Below are 20,822 nucleotides of genomic sequence, written 5' to 3'. Positions count from 1 at the left end.
CACCCTACTAGACATCTTCATTAACTTGGCCGTTAAAGAAATCAAAACGATCCTCAAAACAATCCCAGCAAAGGATTGGACATCATATGAGATGACCATTGCCACCCTCAAAATGAAACTCATAATACAACTCAACCGTGACTACAAAAGGTATGCTTTCATCCAGTGCCACCAACTACCACACGAGACGGTGGATGAGTTTGTCATCCGCCTACAAAAGAAAATCACATACCGTCAGTTTGCAAACTTGTCAGATGACAAAGCGATCTGCCTGAGGATAACAGAAGGATGCCCAGTCCTCAGTGTTCTGCAAATACCTCCTGAAAAAACACTACCTCTGGAAGAAACAATAGACCTAGCACGCATCTACAAGAGGGTAGACGTCCATGTAGTTGCAATAGAAGCTTCAAAGAAAGGGGAAACGGTTGCATCCATCCACAAAACCCATCCACCGACGCACCCCCAGAACGCCACCCATGCGCCACTACACAAACTAACGGTCAACTGGAGCCAAACACCACATCTCTGCTACTGATGCGGCCTGACCATAGGGCAGCAATGCTCCAATTGTGGGCGAGAGTCTCACTTTAGATCAGTATGTAGAGAAGGAGTACCATTACAGCAAACTCCTGCTCCTCCCACATGGCAAACCACACCCACCAGATCAGGTCCAGCCCTGCTTCCAAGACAGCAGATCAATACAACTCCACAGAGGAGGATGATCAGAGCGCTAGAAGACATCCAGATCCAAGAAAAGGACAATCAAGAAGATCCAATGAGTTTATACTCCACAGAATACGTGCATCTCATAAGTGAAGAAGTAGTCGATGACACTGCACCAAGTGTGATGCTACACACAGGAAGCCGGAATCACAAATTTATCATTGACACAGGCACAACCGTCATGAGCGAGAGTGAATACGCACCCATGTGAGAACTGTTTCCCCTCATGAAGCCTCGGTGAAAATAAACCAATGGGGGGCATACCACACACTACTCTTTTCAGGACTGTTCACATGCCAACTCCGACACAAAGAAATAGTTACTACAACAATCATACATGTCCTCCAAAGTCCACTTTCCGGATGGTTACTGCTAAGATACAAAACAGCTCTTGCTCTCGCACCCATCGACATACACTATGAAGTTGTCTAGTACCACCCAATAATGGCAAATACCATCTACACATTCAACGAAAGTCCAATCTCCAAAGACCACCTACAAAACACATTGCCGAAACTATTCCATGGACTAGGAAAGCTGAAAGATGCAGTGACAAGGATACACATCATACCAAAATGATCAGACTGTTCCCACAATACCACAGACAAATTGGATGTCATCTCCAAAGTAAGGTGTCTGAAGAAACGCAACTCCTTTTCCAAGACGACATCATAGAAAGAGCAGAAGGCCCAACACAGTGTCACCATTAGTACTAGTAGCAAAAGGAAACAGACGCATCTGCATATCCATTGACATGTGTATCGCCAACAGAGCCATTCAGCGAGAAAGACATCCAGGCCCCAACATAGAAGACATGATCGTAAGACTAAACAAGGATATCAGATTCTTCAAATGTGATTTAAATCAAGGATACCACCAACTGACAAGAACCATCACCACATTTTCCACCCATGAAGGCCTGTTCCAATATAAATGGTTAAACTTCGGGATCTCATCTGCTGCAGAAATATTTAAAGAGTCAATAAGACGCCCCTACTACCGATAACCTCTGCCTTTAACTACAGTGACGGCATCCTTGTGTTTGGCCCATACCAAAAACAACATGACCAGATGCTAGAGGAAGTATGCAGAGCCCTTCAAAAAGCAGGACTGACTCTGAATGGAGACAAGTGTGATATTAACAGAGCTAACGTATTTCACAGCACATCTTTTCTGACAAGGGAATGGTCCCTGACCCTGGAAAGGTACTTGCCATCACTACACTTACTGTGCGCAGTGAAATAGCTGAAGTTAGATTCTTCCTAGGGATGGTGGGATACTGTGCATGCCATTTACCCAACTAAGCCACAATGACAGAACCCATCTGAAGGCTTCTAAAAAAAGAAGTCCCCCTCAACGGAGCAACGACTGTCGAACAGCATTCCAGAGCATACAGAAAGCCTTAGCAGCAGCACACCACCTAGCAATGTGACCTGAGATATGGAAATCAGGGTGGACGCTTGCCCCATAGGCCTAGGGGCAATCATTGCCCAAAGCGAGACAGACTCAACAACGGACAAGCATAGCACTGTCAACATTGAAGCAGCATACTCCCAGACTAACAAGGAAAGCCTAGCAGCCATCTGGGCCTGCAAACACTTCCACCATTTTGTGGTCTGACACAGATTTACCCTTATCAAAGACTACCAAGTGGTACTTTCTCTATTTGGAAACCTAAAAACAAAAATAACAAAACGAATTTAGAGATGGGGCATCCGGCTATAGCAGTATGATTGGAAAATGTTCCACAAACCAGGAGGTGACATGAATCTTGCTGACTATGTATCAAGAGTATATAAAGGGCACCTGGTGAAGTCCTGATATGCCCAGGAGGGTACTTTATATCAAGACACCCTAAAAAGCAGGCAGACAAACATGTTACAAGTGACGCAGATCGCTACATATGGTACATCTCTAAAAATGCCCTTCCACCAGCCCCGACAATTGACACATTTGCAAAAGAATCTAGGTAAGAGCCGAACATCGGTTTGGCCACACAGCTCACTAAAGGAAACAAATGGAAGAACTACAAACACATAGAATGACAACACAGAGAAGCCGCGATGAAAGACAAAAAGAGGATGGCCGAGATCCAATGGGAATGGCGGTCACAGACTAGGGCACCCTCCTGAGGGGTCCAGCCTAGTAGTGCCCAAACAGATTCAAATTGATTGTATATTGTAAAATGTATAAAATGTATTTTGTGTCTGATGTTTGTTTGATTGCATTTAGTGTCTAAAGGAGTGGTAAACGCCAAGAAGATACTCTGCAACCAAGTATGGTTTCCGTACATGGATGCACTAGTGGAAAATGATGTGCATCACTCTGTGATATGCCAAACAACCTCCATGCCAGCAATCCCACTGCCTCTAACAGTCACATCCATGCCAGAAGGGCAGTGGCATTGGGTTGCATTGGATTTCTATGGACCACTGCTATACCTCCTGGTGTCAATAGATGAATATTTGCGATTTCCCATAGTAAAAGCTAACCAGACAACAGCATTCGCCCAGGTGCTAGAAATCCGAAATGAAATGTTCAGTGAATGGGGCATCCCCAATGTCATAAAAACAGACAGCGGGCCCCCTTTCAACGGACATGAGTTCACAAGGTTTACACCACACATGGGGTTTAGACACCAAAAAAGCAAACTGCTATGGCCACAGGCAAAGGGGATGGCAGAGAGGTGTATGGCGTCCATCAAAAGAACAAAGAGCAATCCTTGAGAAGACATAAATGCAGCGAGCAATATTCCAGATGCTGCGCCACTGTAGAAACAAACCACATGAGGCCACAGGGAAGACACCCATTGAACGTATGATTAATTACAAACCAAGCTCATGCTTAATACAACTGCATAACTGTACAAGCGAAGAAGACGAGGAGATAAGAACAGATGCAAAAAGCAAACAACAAAATAATAGACAGAAAAGAAAGGTGAAAGTAAAAGAGTTTGTTTGCATTTGGAGAAGAAGTGATAGACAGGCAAACACAACAAAGGAAGACTGACGCCAGCTTTGCCACAAAACCACTCCTGATAACGAAGACGAAAGGCTCCATGATCATAGCAGAAAATGAAGAAGGAGGCGTCACTCGCAATGTATCGTTCTTTAAATGACTAAGCAGGCCTGAGGCGGAAGATGGGTAGCTAGATGGAGGAAGCAAAGGAGTAGACCACAGCCAAGGAGAGCAAAGTGGAGAGGAACCCAAGACAGCCACTTGAGAGCATCAGAGATGAGAGAGGTCACTATCAACCATCAAGAAACCACAGAGACTGGTAGAAGAAATACAAGGGCACAACAAGATAGTGGGGGGAAGGTGAATGGAAAAGGACCTGGCTCCTTTAAGAAAGGGGACGGAAAGGGGTCAAGGGGAGGAATGGGAGAACGAAGGAGAGTCAAAGTGAGAATTTGATAGCTGATCTGGCTCAGTGTTTCTTTGAGTCAGTTTAATTAGTCCAAGCTGCTGTCGGCTACATAACAGCAGGAAGAGATCAAATCAGGGGAGGGAGGTGGGAAGATAGAAGAGAATACACAGGGGGAAATGGTTAGGGAAATAGAGCGAGAGAGCGAAGTAACAGTGTCTGCATTTCTTTTTTACCAAAACAAATGACAGATCATTAACAATTTTAATAGACCTCTCCAAGAGGAAAACAACATGTATTTGGTTCATAGAAAATGTGTTGATAATGAACTTTTCACTTTCCATGTTATTTATAATGTGTCTACTAAATTTACCTCTACTAAAGGGAAACCTTTTAGGGTACATGCTTTTTATAAGATGACATAGATATAGTGCTAGTGATAAACCTTTTATGTCGACATAATGTAGAAAGCTTTTGCTCCAGTCAGAACTGAATAGACCAAGACTCTGTATGCGGTAAGTAGTGGAATAGAACCACGTATGTAGATCTTGAACACAGAGTATAATTATTATGCAACAATGAGGATCTCCTGAAGATCCAGACTAGTGTAAGAGCACAAAGGGAAATTCTCTTGTTTCCAGAGAGTGAGATGAGAGCATTTCACCGGTCTCTAGGTCCTTTTTTCAAACACTGGCTCTCCCACTTCACAGTAGCCTTCCTCCCGCGAAATGTAAATCCCATTCTAGCATACCAATCACGCAGAGCTGGTCCTGCTCTTCAGTGTCAGACTTCTCCATCATCTCCAGGAACTCCTGGGACAACCTGAGAATTTCATCTGTGTTCGAGAGAAGTTCCTCCACAGCAATGGTCGGCATCTGGAAACCAAAACAGAACAGGGTGTGATCCTACCTGGATTTACAATCCTGAAGAGATTGAGCTTGCATTATAAGCGTGGACTCAAAGCACAAATTAGTTTACATTTAATAATAAAACACATTGTTTGGGAAAGATGGGTTTGAAGACAAGGGAACATGGAGAATCACCTACATCAGTAAAGATTGTCCATTACTCAACCTCTCTACTAACATTATGACTGCCCACGCCTGTCTATATCAAACAACAGCAACGTTATGGATGGGTTGAAAAGGCTTGAAGAAAACCCTTTCACTTGAAATGTGAAAGTAGAATAATCCATTTGAGGCAAGTCACACATGCGGCAATGCCACCTAGTAAACATTGCTGGAAGTTCACCTCCAGTTCAGAGCCACATCACCAAGGCATTGTGGGTATGCACATTAGCCCACATGGGGTGACCAGGAAACCTCATGATCAATAGAAATTGGAAGAAAGATGAGGAAAGGCCCATACCAATTAGATCCCAAGAGAAGGTGATATGATATGAAATGATATGCCATTTATAATGCGTCGATGCACATGTGTGTGCAAGGTGTGTAGGAAGTGCCAAAGCCGGCGGATGAAGAAGTGAACTTTTGAACAAAGAGGCTGTTGTAAACAGTTTATGGCTACCAGTACCTGGATGCTATGCGAGAATACTCGTTCCAACGATTTGTTCGCGGTGAAGTCACTGGAAATCGGTCACTGGAAATCGGTCACTGCACAACATGTTAAATCCAGTTGGCTTGCCATGAACAAATATGGAAATGCAGAAGTTGCAAAAGATAGACGCGTAAGGTAAGGAGGGAAACTGGGGTTAGTTTTGTGTGTGTGTTGGTGTATGTGTGTGTGTATGTATGTACGTCAAGGAGTTCCCCCCTTCTCACCTGAGTCCAATCTTTGCTGGATTTCTTGGTCGATGCCTTCTTGCGGACGGACCGGGTCTTGAATAAGGCTGCACAAGTCTCTTCCGACTCCAACGTGCGTTCAAAGTTCTGGGATGCAACGATCCAGGATTCCGGGACATTAAGAAAGTGCACTACACAGCACACGAGTCCAGGAAGTAAGAAGGAAAGGAGAGGGACTAGGAATGGAGTTAGTGGGGACAGAATCAGGGAAACAATACCGCGAGCCACGGAGCACACCTCTCGTCGCTACTTCGCAATAGCATTGAGCCACGCAGAGCCGTGGGAGGTGTGGTCTATTAATAGAACACGCTACGTCCAACTTGTAGAGCGAGGAAGGTGTTTCAGGCTGGCCGGCCATGTTGGGAGCACCAGGGAGTGAAAGCCCCATTGAGACAAGGACCAGGAAGTCCAAAAGGGGCGCGTCTGTAGGTCATGACAGCATGCCTCCTCTGAAGACCCGTTCCCCCGGGTTTGCCCGGGTGTATGAGGTGAAATTTTCTGAGCAGTCGAGGGGTCTTGAGATTAGAAAGTGGTTCCCAGGTTCTTTCACTAGGAGGATATCCTTTCCATTCAACCAGGTATTGACGCTGACCCTGTTTATACCTGGAGTCGCATATTCGGAACACTTCATATTCCATTTGGTTGTCGACCAGCAGAGGAGGGGGTCTGCAGGATTTCCGGGAGGATTGGAGGTAGGGTTTTAAGAAGGATGTGTTAAAAACTGGGTGAATTTTCTTCCAGGAGTCTGGTAGTTTGATCCGGTATGAGACTGGATTTATAATTTCCTTGATGGAAAATGGACCATAGTACCGAGGGGCCAATTTGTTTGGCTGTAGATGTCGGGGTAGTAATCTCGAGGACAACCAGACTTGATCACCAATTGCATAAGAAGGGCCTCGGTCACCTTTTGGAATCTGCATACCTCTTAGTCTGTGTACTGGCCTTCTCTAAGTTTTCTTTGGCCTCCTGGTGTACGTTGATGAGGGTTTCGATCCAGGAGTCGACAGTAGGTACCGGTGTGGGATGAGGGAGAACAGAGGGTAGAACCGATGGATGGAAACCTTGGCTGCAATAAAAGGGACTGGTTTTAAGTGCTGAATGATCGGAATTGTTGTAGGCGAATTCAGCCACGGGTATCGGGAGCGACCAGTCATCCTGAACATTGGTGGCGAAACATCCAAGATACTGTTCCAGGGTCTGATTAGCATGTTCTGTGGCCCTGTTGGTTTGGGGATGATAACCTGATGAGAGGGCGCGTTGGATTCCTAAAATGCGACAGAGATGTTTCCAGAATTGTGAGATGTATTGAGGTCCTCGATCAGATATGATCTTGGAAGGAAGCCCATGCAGATGGAATGTGTTCCAGAAAGATTCCAGCAAGTTCGGACGAGGATGGTAGCTTACACAGGGGTGTAAAATGAGCCATATGAGTGAACAAATCAATGGTAACCATGATGGTCGTGTATCCTCGGGAAGGTGGTAATTCCACAATGAAGTCTGTAGCAATGAATTCCCATGGCCTTGTTGGCAGTGTAGGTTGCAGTAGAAGACCCGCCGGTCTCTTATGTTTATTTTGACTACAGATAGCACAAGCTTGGATGTACTGCTGTACGTCGGTCTTCATTCTAGGCCAACAAAACTGTCTTTGTACGAGGCGGAGGGTGTTCGTTATGCCACGATGTCTGGAGTGAAGGGTATCATGACAGAGGTTTATTATTCTTTGTTGTAATTTCTGTGTGGGAATGACCAGGGCATTGTCCTTGAATAAATATCCTTCCTTGACTCTTAGATTCCATTGATTCTTCCTTGAAATATCCTTCCACACATCAGAGGATTGGGTTTGCACTTGAATTTCTTCCAGGAGATTGACTGCTTGAGCTACAAAGATTGTGTGGGGAAACCTCTTAGGGTAGGCCCTATCTTCAGTAGTTACATAGTCAGACGTCGAGATAAGGCGTCAGTAATCAGGTTTTGTGATCCGGGAACATGAGTGATGTGGAACTGGTACTGGGCAAAGAAGTAGGCCCAACACGCCCGACGACTGTTCCTACACTCCAATTACTGTAGAATTTGAAGATTCCGATGGTCCGTGCGGACCTGAACTAGATGTCTAGCACCCAGAAGTAGATGTTGCCATTCAGTGAAGGCTTGGCGGATGGCTAACAGTTCCTTTTCCAGGACGGAGTAGTGTGTCTTACTGGGAATTAGGGTTCGTGAAAGGAAAGCAATGGGGTGTTCCAGTTGATCCTCAAATTCCTGCTTCAACACCACTCCTATGGCCTAGTTAGAGACATCCGTTTCCACTAGGAATGGTCGATTTATGTTGGGTTGGGCTAAGACGGGGGGCTTGTGTTAACTCTGCCTTTAAACGTAGGAATTCCTTATCTTGCGGTGCAGACCAGATAAAGGGGGTGTCTTTCTTCAAGAGAGCAACGATTGGCTGAACGATCTCGGAAAAGGTGGATATGAACATCCGGTAGAAATTGGCAAGCCTCAGGAAGAATTGAACTTGTTTTACTGACGTGGGAGCGGGCCATGCCACTATGGCCTTTACCTTTGAAGGGTCCATACCAATTCCTTCTGGGCTAAGGATGAATCCTAGGTAGTGAACAGATGTAACGTGAAACAAGCATTTTTCGGGTTTGGCTTAAAGTTTGTGTTCACAGAGTCGTAATACTGCCTTTACATGTTCTTCATGCTTTAGAAGGTCCTTGGAAAAGATCAATATTTGTATTTGTATTTATTTATTTGTATTGCGCAGCCTGCCCACGGGCATCAGGGCACATGTTTAGAAAGGTGGTTACAAGAAAGTGTTACAACAGGTAGTTAGAGGTTACACTTATGTATACATAAACATATATAAATTATGTACAACATTTACAAGGATAGTATGCAGATGCATTATATACAAGGTAGCCGGAAGGTGCAGCATGCAGCTAGTGTTACATAGGATTGGCCGCCATAGCGTCTTGCTCATGGAGCCAGTGTTTTGTTTTCCTTTTGAAGGATTGGAGGGAAGGGACATTCCTAAGTTCATTGGGTAGGGAATTCCAGAGTTTCGCCGCAAGGACTGAGAAGCTCGAGCCTCTGGCAGTTTGAAGCTTGAAACTGGGGATGATAAGTGTGTGCGCTTGTGCAGATCCTAACGGTCTGGAGGCTGTGTGTTGGCTGAAGCGCGCTGATAGGTATGCCGGTGCAGCGTTATTCTGTGCTTTGTGACTAAGAACAAGTGTTTTGAGGGCGATACGCCGTGCAATGGGGAGCCAATGTATGTTGCGTCTGGTGGAAGAGATGTTGGCGCGCATGGGTATGTTTAGGGCCGCCCTGATAGTGTTATTCTGTGTTACCTGTAGTTAATCAATGTTTCTTTGGCTCGTACCAAGGTAAAGGGCGTTGCAGTAGTCAATTTTTGATAAGATGAGGGTTCTGGCGAGAATAAGGCAGTTGTTCGTTGTTAAGAAGGGACGGCAAGCTGTGATCAGTTTACACGTGTACGCGGATGCTGAGACTACTGAGTTGGTTTGTCTGTTGAGTTATAGGGTGGAATCTAGGTAAATACCGAGGGTTTTGGTGACATTAGTAACCTTGATAATGTTGCCATCAATGTTGAAGGCCTCATATTTACGGTCGAGTTTTGAGAGTTTGGGCTGAGAACCTAGGATGAGTAGCTCAGTTTTCTCGTCGTTTAGGCAAAGCCTGTGGTGGGCCATCCACGCTTGGATGGCAGTGTAGACGGCATTAAGCGCTTTGGTGTCTGTTACATAATCCCCAGTGATAGGGATGAGTATCTGGGTGTCGTCCACATAATTTGTGTAGGTGACACCCAGATAGTCAAGAATATCGAAGAGTGGTTTCTTAAATACGTTATAGAGCGTGGGTGATACGCATGAGCCTTGAGGGACTCCACAGGGGACGTGAGCTGGGTCCGCGGCGGCGAGTGGTGAGAAGACCCTCCTGGACCTGTTTGCAAGGAATGAGCTGATCCAGGAGGTGGCTGCATCAGAGAAGTGGGCGGCAATTTTGAGGTGCTGGCAAAGGATTTGGTGATCAACCAAGTCGAAGGCCGCAGAGAGATCCAGTAGGAGTAGGAGCGCTTGTTTACCCTTGTCTTTCATGTCCTCAATTTGGGTTTTTAGATCTATCAGAGCTGTCTCAGTGCCGTGTCTCGGGCGGAAGCCCGATTGTCTGAGGCCTAGTAGGTTGTTGGTATCGAGGTAATCTTGAATTTGTAGATACGCAGCGCGGTCCAAGATTTTGAGGAGGTAGGGTACCGTGGTGATGGGCCTATAGTTAGAGGGATTGCTAGGGTCTAGGTTAGGTTTTTTGATCAAGGGGATTACCCAAGCATCCTTGAGGTTGTTAGGTACTATGCCAGATTTGAAGGAGGAGTTGATGAAGGCGGTGATGAAAGGGGCAAGGTCGTGTGCTGCTTCCTTTACGATAGGAGCTGGGCAGGCATCACCTTGGCAATTGGATGGTTTTAACTTCATAATGATATTTTCCACTTCCTTAATGGTGAGGGGTGAGAAGCTGAAAGGTTGGAAGGAGTGTTTAGGCGATGGGATATTGTAGGATTGGGGATTACCTGTTGAGTCAAGGAGGTGGGTTTTTTTGGCATTGATTTTAGCTTGGAGTGTAGTGATTTTGTTTAGTAGTGCTTTTTGTATGTTAGCGCACCATTCAACGTTAGGGGTACACTTGTCGAGAGGAGCGACTGGGGAATCTAATTCCTTGAGAATTTTAAAGAGTTCTTTAGTGTTGGATTGTGCTTGTATGATCCTGTTGTTGTACAGTTCTTTTTTAGCTGCTAGTATGGCTACCTTGTACGAGTGGGTGATGGATAGGAGGTTAATTTTGTTTACTGGTGAGGGGGAATATCTCCAGAGAGACTCCGCTTTACGTTTATCTTTGCGCAGAGTCGAAAAGTAGTAGGGAGTCGAAAAGTAGCAGGGCTTAAAAGTAAAGTGAAAAACTAAAAGTTTGTGCCTTGAAACACTTGTGTATAGGCGCGTTACAAATGCCATATCATATCAAAGTGGACCAAACATGAATCCAGGAATCCACGAAGGGTTTTTGCCGACCCATCGTATTTGTCAACTATGCCGCCCAGCAACACACTTTCTTTTGTGGCAGAATCACGGGATAGAACCAATTGTTTGAGAGCAGCATTTTCTGCCTTGAGATTCTGTACCTCGGTTGATAGTTCTTGCATGCAACGCATCAGGTCCTGAACGGTCGCTTCCATGTCCATATCGAGTTTGGTCGGGTGGCGTCTCAAACTGTCAAGGAGCTCCCCCCTTCTCACCTGAGTCTGATCTTTGCTGGATTCCTTGGTCGATGCCTTCTTGCGGACGGATCGGGTCTTGAATAAGGCTGCACAAGTCTCTTCCGACTCCAACATGCGTTCAAAGTTCTGGGATGCAACGTTCCAGGAATCCGGGAAATTAAGAAAGTGCACTACACAGCACACGAGTCCAGATAGACAATGACGAAAAGGAATAACATGTCAGAGAACACCCTATCCATGAAAACGTTGAAAAACTGCAGGGCATGTCATCTAGGAGAGCATCACCGGAATTAACGAGCGGCGTAGCCCAGGTTAATGCATTTCCTGAAAGCTGAGAAATTATGAAACCCACTTTAGCCCTGGGAGTCGAAAAGTAGTAGGGCTTAAAAGTAAAGTGAAAAAGTAAAAGTTTGTGCCTTGAAACACTTGTGTATAGGCGCGTTACAAATGCCATATCATATCATATCAAAGTGGACCAAACATGAATCCAGGAATCCACGAAGGGTTTTTGCCGACCCATCGTATTTGTCAACTATGCCGCCCAGCAACACACTTTCTTTTGTGGCAGAATCACGGGATAGAACCAATTGTTTGAGAGCAGCATTTTCTGCCTTGAGATTCTGTACCTCGGTTGATAGTTCTTGCATGCCACGCATCAGGTCCTGAACGGTCGCTTCCATGTCCATATCGAGTTTGGTCGGGTGGCGTCTCAAACTGTCAAGGAGCTCCCCCCCTTCTCACCTGAGTCTGATCTTTGCTGGATTCCTTGGTCGATGGCTTCTTGCGGACGGATCGGGTCTTGAATAAGGCTGCACAAGTCTCTTCCGACTCCAACGTGCGTTCAAAGTTCTGGGATGCAACGTTCCAGGAATCCGGGAAATTAAGAAAGTGCACTACACAGCACACGAGTCCAGGAAGTAAGAAGGAAAGGAGAGGGACTAGGAATGGAGTTAGTAGGGACAGAATCAGGGAAACAACACCACGAACTATGGAGCACACGTCTGGTCGCTACTTCGCAATAGCATTGAGACGCGCGGAGCCGCGGGGGGCGTGGCCTATTAATAGAACATGCTATGTCCAACGTGGAGAGCGAGGAAGGTGTTTCACGCTGGCCGGCCATGTTGGAAGTACCAGGGAGTGTAAGCCCCGTTGAGACAAGGACCAGGAAGTCCAAAAGGGGCGCGTTCTGTAGGTCATGACAATGTATGTATGTGTGAGCATGATTGGGCAAGAAGGGTAGGGAGAAGTGACAACGGGACAGAGAGCGGGCTGGGGTGTCCCCTGTAGAACACAGGGTAAGTAGTTCGGGAGGAGGGCAGGGGCGATTATGAGGGTTGCAAGGTTATCCCTGCATAGGAGTGAAGAGGGAGACCTAAACATAGCCATCATTGCACCCATCCCGCTCTCAGCCCGTCGACAGGGAAATGAGATCTACATCGCTCATGGCCCCCTGGTGCCCCTTATCGTTGATGTATCGCAGGTGAGAGAGACGCTTTTCACTCAGACAGCCATTCAGACCATACCCTGTCAATGTCACAAAAGAGACAAGCCTGTAATCGCTAGAGCAAGTCGACTGACTTCAGCCACAGAGAGCCGATGATGTCACGACTGACATCATGACATAGATACATTAGACAAGAAGTACATATGCATCCCTGCATGAAGCTATGCAGACATTTTAGTTAATTGCTGATAGACATGAGGATATGCTTATGATTCATATAGCTAGAGGACGGCCACACGTATACCTTCTGCTGTGCAGAAAACCGCAAGACGCAAAAGAATACATATGAATGGCTTGCTGACGCTTAACGCAACTAACAGGGATGGCCATGCAAATGAAGATGGACACAACAGATACATTGGAATGAATGGGAGAAGCCTCAAGAACTTGTGATACACAGAAGGCTGACAGGCCCATCTAGTTGAAGCTGGCAGAACAGACTTCCAGCCCAGTTACCATGCACAGACAGCCAAGGATACAGAGAGAAGGAAAGTTTCCAGACAAGCAGAAAGGACAGGGCACCTGCAGGAAACCCAAGCCGAAAATCCTCATAATTACAGGCACGAGAAATCCATGTTGTGGTCCCTACACAAGTGACCTGCACCTGCCAGACAGTGCCTAGTCATTCAAGCCAGATAGAGATGGCTGTTCCCATCGAACTGAAGGCAGGGGGATACAAATGTAACAGGTTCAAAGACGAATGTTCCATCTCACTGCCAAGGATATTAGAGAAGGTAGCTTATTGAGAACATGCAGCACCTTGGGGGTGGTTCCCACTATCTTGAGTTGTTGCACTTGGCCTGGTTCCTGTCCAAGGGTCCAGGGCTGAGCCGACCCTTTCTGTCCAATCCCTATTCACGATAAGTTTATACTATGTTGCATTGGCCAACCACCTTTCACTAACCTGTAACTTTGCATTTGATACTTTTGGATGTGGTCTTACACAATGAATATACTAATCCCTCATAAAAATCATATGTAGTTCATCTCACTAACCAATCGCTTCCCCTGTTATGCTTTTTTGGATGTAACCACATTTGTGATGTCACGCACTAACAAAACCGGCCGACAACCACCTAGACACAGAGCATGTGGAGACTGTTACTTTGTTCATGCTGCAATCCCTGCCATTTGAAGGTGTGATAAAGATAGTTGAACTTTGTCCTACGACTGTCTTCCACTCTCGGTGCAGGGGATTTCCAGGGTCCAGTTCATCTTGCATGTAGAAGTGGAGGCTGTTAATAGTTCCCCGGCCACTATTACAGGAGAATGATGGGCAGGAGGCGGCACCGTGATCGGTCTCGGTGAACCAGTATTCGATCAAATCCACCTGTGGGGAAACATCATAGATCTGGAATACTAATGCCTGAAGGACCTCCGAAGAACCTTGAATAGTACCTAGAACATGAGAAGCTTGCTGAGAACCCGAAAAAGCTCCCAGAACCAAAGAGTGTTACCAAGAACTGAAGGGAACACTGAAAGGCATCTAAGGCATGGGGGGGGGAGCACACAGAAACCTAAAAAGCACACAGAGCCGAAGAGGGGCACAGAGAAACCTGAAAAGGACCTAGAGCCTGAAAGGGTACTGACAACCCTGCAATGTGTTTAGTGCCTGAAAGAGTTGACAAGACCCCTGAAATACATGTAGAGTTTGGCAGATCTGAAAAGAACCCTGAAAAGAACTGAGCCTCAAAATAGTAAAACCCTGAAAAGCACCCATAATCTGAGAAGGGCTGGTAGATTCCTGAAAAGTGCCTGGAAAGTGAGAGGGCCACAGTGAACTCTGGAAAAATGCCTAGACCTTGAGCGGGGAGCCGAGAACTCAGAGAAGCATCCAAAACTGATGGAGGGCAGTACTAATCCCCAAAAGAAACTGAAGATGGCAGATAAGAAAGCAGAATTTTGGGACAAATACAAATGTATTTATTTATTTATTTATTTTAGGTATTTGAAATCTGACAAAGCTTCGCGAAAAAGCTGAACCATGAATTTAGGAATTTCAGTTAAGGTGTTGAAACATATTCAGTGTGTCTGTTATTTGCGAGCACCTCACCACAAAAGGTTTCATTTATTTGTTTAACTAGAGTGCAATGAGTTGTCCGTTTGCACTCAAAACCATGCAGGTCATTTCTAAGACAATGCAATACTTATGGAACACTGAACAAAGATACATGGAAAGTATGAATTAATAACCACCCATGTCATTAATGCAGTGTTTATATTGAATATAAAATAACTAATGGAATTACAACGAATACAAAAACAACAAAAACGAAAATAACTAATTCGGGAAAAAACTAGCAATGGAGTTGGGTGTAGAAATAGTGGTGTTGGGGGTGGAGCAAAAGTATTATTGTAAAAAAAAAAGGGGGGGGGCTTTGGGGAAGAACCCTCCGGCAACCGCCCAAAAACTACACAAAATAAATGTGTTATTTTGGTATTAGTTGTTTGTATTCGTTGAAATTTCATCAGTTGTTTTGGGATTCGATTAAATAACATGTTACCCATTAATCTGGGCAATCCTTCACACCATAATTCTTTAGCTTAATGTATCATTAAGAAGAGGAAAGCCATATGAAATTCAGACTTGGCACAACCCCAACAGTCACATGCTTTCTTCAGAAGACCACAAGCATGCATAGACACACTTTGACTCACTGTGCACCATCAGTGAGGTGTAACTTCAAACTCTAGACACAGTAAGCTCTGGACCAATGGCATACCCTCCCCAGTTAATGTGATGTATGCAACATGTACGAGTGATGGAAGGATTTGAATCTGTTCTAACCGATCACACCATAATTGTGCCCCACCAGCCTTCTGTGCCATTACAGGAGAACAAACATTTGCAAATCAGCGTTAGCCACTCCCCAAAAGGGGCAGTGCGACCAAATTGCTATTAGGTTGCAACATTCTGCAAGGGGCCAATTCCACAAACAACCCAAGATGTGTTATGTTATGTTATTTGAATTTGTAAGGCACACGTTCACCCGAAGGCATCTTGGTGAGAGGATACTCACGAGGCTAAAACTATACTAGAACAAAAAAAGCAGAGTCTTGAGTAGATGACGAAAATGCAGGTGATTTGTAGTCTGCCTCAGTTTTAAAGGGAGACCATTCCATAGCTTACTGTCAGCCACTGAAAAAGCCAGACCGTCGATTCTCTGATAAACTTAATTTGAGGACCACAACCAAACAATCATTACTAGAACGAAGAGTCGGAGTGGGAATATAAGGTATAAACTTATCCTGAAGGAAATCGGCACTAAACTGATGATATGCGCAGTGAACCAGAAAAAGAGATTTGAAAACAAATTTGTGTTTCAGCGGGAGCCAATGCAAAGATTGCAGCACTGTACTAATAGGAGAACCGTACGGGGTGGCTGTGGCTGCCCGAGTGGACAGGTTCTGAAGCAGTTGGAGACGATGGATTAGGCTTTCCAGATATAAGGCATTGCAGTAATCTGGCCTGCTGGGAATAAGAGAGCAACAACTGGAGGGTGAAGAGAGGAGGGTAAAAAGGGCCAAAACCCTCTGAAGAACCCTCAATAAGAAGTGCCGGTTGGACATACTACACTAACCTATGAAGCCATAGACAAAGAGGCAGACAGTTAGACCCCACGGTTGTTTACTACTCTCACTGGAATAGGAAACTCAACCAGCGAAGAAGGCCAAAAAGAAGAGGACCAAGAGCTAGATTCTGAAGAAGAATGCCACCAGGACCTCTGTCTTGTCCCCATTGAGCTTGAGCCCATTGGCACTCATCCAATCTCCCACGGCTGCCATGCAGCCACAAAGATGAGACACCTCATCCTGTCCCAAACTAAACAACCAGGATCCGAGTGTCATCTGCATATGAGTAACACCTGAAGGCCTGAGGGCAGATGAGGCCAACCAAAGGCTGCACATAAATGTTAAATTGCATCTGGAACAAGGCAGAGCCCTGGGGGACACCACAAGAGAGAGGAAAGAAAAGGAGGTAAAGATCCTGATTGGACCCTATCAGTCAGAAATGAGGTAAACCATGCCAGGACCGGACGTGAGATGCCAATGGAGGACAGGTGGGATAGGAGTATGGCGTGGTCAATAGTGTCAAAGGCCGCCGATAGAGCGAGTCGAATCAGGCCCCCACATCAACCAGCCTGGCCATATCATCCCTCACCGATACTAAGACACTCTTGGTGCCACTCCTGGGGCGGAAACCAGACTGAAAGGGGGTAAAGCACAAAAAAGACTCAAGAAACCCCGAAAGAAGTGGAGATATTAGTGCCTCAAGAAGTTTCACGAAAAAAGGGAGCAAAGAAATAGGACGAAAATTAGATAGAACAGAAGCATCCAGTGACAGTTTATTTAAAAGAGGGATCACAATAGCATGCTTAAATTCTCTGGGAATAAGTCCTGAGCAGCACAAAAGGTTTACACCCAGAGTCACCAAAGGAATAATCTCCGTCAGAAAATCCTTAAGAACAAAAAAGGGAATAGGATCAGAGGGAGCTGCGGATTTCAGTTGAGAAGTAGCCATCAGCACTGCCTCATCAGTGAATACCGGAGCCCAGCCAGGGGTTACTGGCCGACTACGAGATTCATCAGCCAAGCTAAGGCTAGGCTGACAGAGTGGAATCTATCCATGTATGTTCTCATTTTAAAAGAGAAAAAACTCATGCTAATGCATCGCAGTGTGACACAAGAGCCATAGGCAAAAAACGTGCAGTGGATGCAAAGGATTAAACAACAGCAAATAGCTCCCACGATTGGTGGAGAGATGTTTCAATCTTTTAGACAGAGAGACGAAGATCAATTTGTCACGAGAACTGTAGGAAGAGCGCCACTTCCGATCTGTTGGACATAACCCCAGATTAGCCACTCCTGGCTCCTCCGAGAACCAAGACCGCGAAGGGCGACCACACAACTTCATGGGTTTGAGAGGCACCAACTGCTCAGCAGTGACTAATAGCAACTGAGATAGAGTGGCAAAGTCTGTAGGTATATAACTAGAACACTTAGTTGGAGTCAGCTAAACATTGCGTTAAGCTCTAAGAAAACGGTGGCCTTAGGTCAAGACATGGCCAGTAACAGTCTCAGCAAGGGCTGTGGGCTGTTAACGGACACGTCTGTGCCCCCACTCTCCCGCTGTGGCATTAAAGCCATTTGCACCCAGGGGTTTATCCGAGTGCAAATGTTTTTTTCCCCCTCAGGAGATTTATGCTGCTTGCGCAGCCAATTTCCAGTGGCAGGGCGGGGGTGGGGGGATGCAAGAAATGGCTGCCGCCATAGGGAAAAGGGACTAAGACTTTTCCATTTATATGGCAGTGGTTGGGATCGGAAGGAGCTCATGGACCGTAGCTCAAAGCTTCAGTCTTGCAGGTAAATGAGAGGTGTGGGGATGTTGGGGAAGGGGTTTGTTTGGTTTTGGAGGTGGCTGGGAAGTTGGAAGACAAGAGGGAGAGGCCCCCAATCTCTCTTTTTTTTTTTTTTTTTTTTTTAAATGGCACCATCCGGGGAAGGGCCTCAGGTGGCTGGAACAGTAGGTGAGGAATGTATATGTATAATGGCACTTCTCCGAGTGGGAACTTTTCAAATGTACCTACCAAGTTCTTTTTTATTTGATTTTAAAAGGATTCAATAAAATGGTGGAAACTGGCTCTCACTGACAGAAAAACCGGACCTCACTACAATGGAAAACAATCTGTAATTCCCACGAGGATCTCCGATTTGCTCCTGCTCTGTTCTTCCTCAGTCACAAAGGCTAAACCCGGGAACACATCTGGAGATGCCTAGGGCATCTCTGAGATACCCGGGAGCAAACCTTTGTTAATCACATGTGCTCCTGAGCTGCGCAGAGATGATCGAGGCATCTCCAAATGTTCTTCATTTTGAACCTCTGTGAATCAGGTATAAAGGAAGGAAGTGCAAATCAGGCCTGCTCACAAGCATCTCTAATCTGTTGGGAATCAGGCTCAATACATTTAATGAAAATCAATATTCATCTGCTTATATTTGGTCAATTTCTGCCCACACCTTCACATGAAATTTGATCTGATGGGCCTTCAGAAAGTGCTGCTTAAATTAATTTGGAATTGTAAATTTCTTAGGTTACTCAACAACCAGAGATACAAATAGGACCTTTTAGTCCTGATCTCCTAACATATTAGCACCCATCCAAATTAAGGAGATTTGGGGACTGGCGTAAGTATGGGTCACAACAATGGGTGGGCAAGGATAGCAAACAGGCAGTAATAACATGCAGATATTGATCCGGCTCAGACTCGGGATGTCGTGGCAATGGGTCCGACATCTTCTCCCTTCTCCAATTATGTACGCACTGTAAGAGGATTCAATTCAGCACTACAGCTAAGTTAACGCCTAGTCTAGAATACTGAATGAAAACCCTTATTGATATATCTTTAGGTCCAGTTCATGCGTTCTGGATGACTACCCCTATATAACACCCCTCTCTTGGAATCCCCCTGACCCCACTGAGCCAAGAAGTAGTTCTGTTTTGCAAGTTTAAAAGGTTTATTTGATAATTTACAATATATATATATCACACTTTATAATAAATTAATAATTGAATAGCACACTTAATCTGATATGATAAAGATCAACAACGGAGAATCTGGCACTAGCACACTTCTTATAATCACTAATGAGTTGACATGAAATGGATAAGGTAGCACACTGGTAAATAGGAACAAAGGTATAATGTGGTAGAGGATGCTTTATGTAAGCTCAGGTGGATGCAATATTCAATGAATGCAGTACAGAAAATACTCAATATGATTTCAACCAAACAATGTAATCACTTTTCTCTGGCAATCCCCTCCCCCCTTGATGCAATGCAAGGAAATGGGAGGAAAGCACACAGTTCTCAGAAATGCAATCAACTGTAATTCAGTTCACCCCAGCAAGCTTACACTACAGAAATTTGAAAACACAGGCCCAAATTGCTTTGATATGTGCTGGCAATGAATTAAAATATGCTAAAATGCTTTTAATTCCCTTTCAGAGGTTCAGGGTGAGTGGTATCTAGTTAATATTAGTCCAGGCTCACACTAGCAATGAGGCAGGGATAGTTAGCAGGTTAAACGAATTTCTGGCAAATGGAAGGCAAGCAGCAGCTGATTTTACATGTGGAGAAATTTGCAAATCGCGGCAAAATTCGCGGATGCGCCGAGCGCTATTACAGAGGAACCACAAGGACTATCTCTATTGTTTTGGGGTCCTAGGAAAGCCTAGGATCTCAGCTTCCAAATAAAAGTTACTGCAAGTCTCTAGCACAAACGGTTGCGGAGATATGAGCGATTGAATAAAGGTCGTTTTTCAGATTTGAAATTTTAAACGCACACTTTTTCAGCTTTAAAAATGATGGCAGGATAACACAATTGCTAAGCTGCAGTTCTACTTAGATTAAAAATGGATTGAATTATATGATTTTAACTAAGAGATGTGTTCTGAGTTTTGCTGAGTACTCACAAGAGATTTTGAACCGGAAAGCGGCTTTGTCACGATCTGGTCAACAGTCTGGTCAGGTCTTCCCGGGTTCTGCTCACAGCGCCTGGCCTCTGGAACTGCTCACAGCGGTCTGGTCTGGGTCTCTCTGGGTACAGCACTGCTTTCTCTCTGCTAGGCACCGGTTCTCTGGGTCGGGTCCTGCCTTCTCTTTGGATATCTCTGTCACCGGGTTCTTGCAAAAGTTCTTGGCAAAATTCAGACGGCTCACCCGGCTGTCTGAAGAGTTCAGTTGCAAAAATATTTTGAGGCCTGCTGACAAATACTCTTGCTGGCAGTGGCCTTTTTGGTTAAGGTTCTGAAGTCTCTGTTTATCTTGGAGTCTAAGGGTTGGCTCTTTGAAGATTGATGGAGGTAAGTATGGATTTTTCCGGCAGAGTGCGTTGCAGCAAATGGAATTGAAGGTCCCTATCTGTCCTGACTCTCTGCTTTTATGTGTTTTTGAGAGTGGGTGTGTGTGTTGCATCACTAGACTTGCCCCTCTCACTTGTCATTGGTCCAGCTTTCATTCCTCCCCTTGATTGGGGAATGAACTGTGAGTCAGAGTGATGTCATTTTATGGCTTGCCAAGAGGGCACTCCCTTGTCAGATTGCACACATTCTATATTTGATAATAAAAGACATATTTCACAG

General features: G+C 45.2%; 1 protein-coding gene across 2 annotated transcripts in view; it reads right to left on the bottom strand.

Annotated features, from left to right (window-relative positions):
- The window catches only part of ARHGEF37 (Rho guanine nucleotide exchange factor 37), a 496,119-nt gene that overhangs the window by 263,206 nt on the left and 212,091 nt on the right, over positions 1–20,822 (bottom strand). For both annotated transcript variants that reach the window (XM_069651406.1, XM_069651404.1), the window contains exon 3: positions 4,839–4,962. In XM_069651406.1, the coding sequence (XP_069507507.1) occupies positions 4,839–4,962 (124 nt within the window). The remainder of the gene's footprint in view (positions 1–4,838; positions 4,963–20,822) is intronic.

Source organism: Ambystoma mexicanum, chromosome 3p (genome assembly GCF_040938575.1).
Source record: "Ambystoma mexicanum isolate Mex_15411 chromosome 3p, UKY_AmexF1_1, whole genome shotgun sequence".
In the NCBI taxonomy this organism is placed as follows: domain Eukaryota; kingdom Metazoa; phylum Chordata; class Amphibia; order Caudata; family Ambystomatidae; genus Ambystoma; species Ambystoma mexicanum.
Note: the sequence above shows the minus strand (reverse complement) of the source record. Positions and strands in the feature narration are given on the sequence as shown.